The sequence below is a fragment of the Tenrec ecaudatus genome, chromosome 14, assembly GCF_050624435.1.
Source record: "Tenrec ecaudatus isolate mTenEca1 chromosome 14, mTenEca1.hap1, whole genome shotgun sequence".
NCBI classification, from domain to species: domain Eukaryota; kingdom Metazoa; phylum Chordata; class Mammalia; order Afrosoricida; family Tenrecidae; genus Tenrec; species Tenrec ecaudatus.
The window spans coordinates 47,219,776-47,221,652 of record NC_134543.1 but is presented as its reverse complement, the minus strand read 5'-3'; the positions used below and the strand labels follow the sequence as shown (position 1 = coordinate 47,221,652).

The following is a 1,877-nucleotide window of genomic DNA, read 5'->3' as shown; positions in this document are numbered from 1 at the left end:
GTAAAAACTTCTGGAAGCAATTTCACAATGACTACCTTGAGAAAAATGGAGCTCGACGGTGAGGAATAGTGACCAGGACGTTTCCATCTCCCTTTATCCCATTTGGTCTACTCGGTCGACTTGCTATTGCCATGGATTTGCTTTATAGGAACACAAGGGAGGCACTGGGACTAAAGTTTGGCGATTTTGTGGTACAAAAGGACTGCTAATATTTCTTTCTTTTTTTTTTTTTTTGGCTGCTGCAAAAGGAAGCTTTATTGTTTCCATTTGGTCCCCAGCTGGGGAGAGGGGCTCCAGGGCGGTGGCGCTGCGGACGGGTTCAGGCAGAGGGGCTAAGGCCAGCCGTGGGGAGGCAGAGGACCCCTGGCAGGTGGCTTGGCGCCGCAGGCTCCTAGTCTTTGCGAGTGAGCCTCTCGAAGAGATACTCGCCCAGGCCGGCCTGGGGGCTGGCCACCCTGCGGAGGTTGGGCAGGTGGTCGCCCATCTTCTTGAGAAGTTTCACCCCCTTGTCCAGGAAGTGGTTCTCCAGAAAGTCACAGAGATGAGGGTCGGTGTGAGTGGACCCCGCGGCATGCAGATCCAGAAGAGCCTGGTTGAGTTTTTTCTCCAGGGCTAGGGCAGCTTCCATGGCGTCCAGGGTTCGACCCCACTCATCTTGAGACGGCTTCTGCACATCCTGGAAGAGGGCGCGGCCGCCGCGCTGGTTCTGCAGCTTCAAGAGACGCTCGGCCCCCTCGCGCTTCTCCTTCGCCAGCTCGCGGAAGAAGTGCCCCACGCCTTCCAAAGCCACATCGTCGCGGTCGAAAAAGAAGTCCAGAGAGAGGTAGGTGTAAGAGGCTTGCAGGTGCAGGTTGACCAGACGGTTGACGCCGGCCTCCGCGTCGGCGGAATAATTCTGACGGATCTGAGGGCTCATGATGCGTCGGTTTGGAGGTCACCGCACGCCAAATAAAAGTGTCCGCTGGTCCCAAGAGGAGGGGCTGGCCGAGAAGCTGGTCCCCAAGTTACTTCCGGAAAGAAACCTGTTGCGTGGCGGAGGGTTGGCGGCAGGGAGTCCCCGGACCTGTTCCGTTCAAACACTGTTGAAGCAAGACACAGATCCACGGGACCTCGGGGCGAGCTTCATTTCTGTCTTATTTTAACCAACTTATTAAATTGCCAAAAATGATGACAGCCTGAAAGTATACAGGAGTCCGAGCTGTAAGATGTGGGATTCAAGAACGTCTTCTCCACTCTCACGATCATCTGTTCTCCTTCTCCCCTTTGACATGATTCACAGGAAAAGAGTAAAAGACACGAATGCAGAAGATTAGCATCCATTGGCAATTGGAGATTGGTGACCAGGGGGAATTTCACACCAAGTCCCTGGATGACATGCTCTCTTTTGGTTTCTGGACTGTGTCCTCTGAGTCGTCCCCACGGCCACTCTTAACTTCTCTGCTCCTTCTCTGCCTACTTCTCCTTCTGGGGCATTCTTTCCTAGGACTGAGGCGACAAATGTGCTGGCTTAAACAAAAGAAATTGATCCTCTCACATTTCTGGAGCCCAGGAGTGAGGAAGCAAAGTGCCAGCAGGATCAAATCCCCCCTCCATCCCCTATCCCCCCCCCCCCAGAGGCTCGAGGGAAGATCCTATTCCTTGCCACTTGCAGCATCTGGTAGGTCCGAGTGCTCCTTAGTTTGTGACTGCATTGATTCTGTTTCCATCTTCTCATAGCCCTTTTCTCTTCTCTCCGTGAGCCTCTCCTCTGTGGGTCTGTTTAAGGACATTTGCCCCATTTAGATCAGTTAAGGACCCACTCATCTAATCCAGGGTAATCACACCTAAATATCTTTAGCCCAATTACACTGGAAAAGACCCCTTTCTCATACACAGTC

At 53.1% G+C, this 1,877-nt stretch overlaps 1 protein-coding gene across 1 annotated transcript; it reads right to left on the bottom strand.

Moving 5' to 3' along the window:
- Positions 1 to 311: 311 nt before the first annotated feature.
- Positions 312 to 1,106, bottom strand: LOC142425430 (ferritin light chain-like). The gene has a single exon (XM_075530666.1). It carries the CDS (start codon positions 914 to 916, stop codon positions 392 to 394), a length of 525 nt encoding a protein of 174 aa, XP_075386781.1. The 5' UTR covers positions 917 to 1,106; the 3' UTR covers positions 312 to 391.
- Positions 1,107 to 1,877: the final 771 nt, after the last annotated feature.

Bases quoted from the DNA above. Each gene is read 5' to 3' on its own strand.
- LOC142425430 (XM_075530666.1), bottom strand. From the start codon at position 916: ATGAGCCCTCAGATCCGTCAGAATTATTCCGCCGACGCGGAGGCCGGC.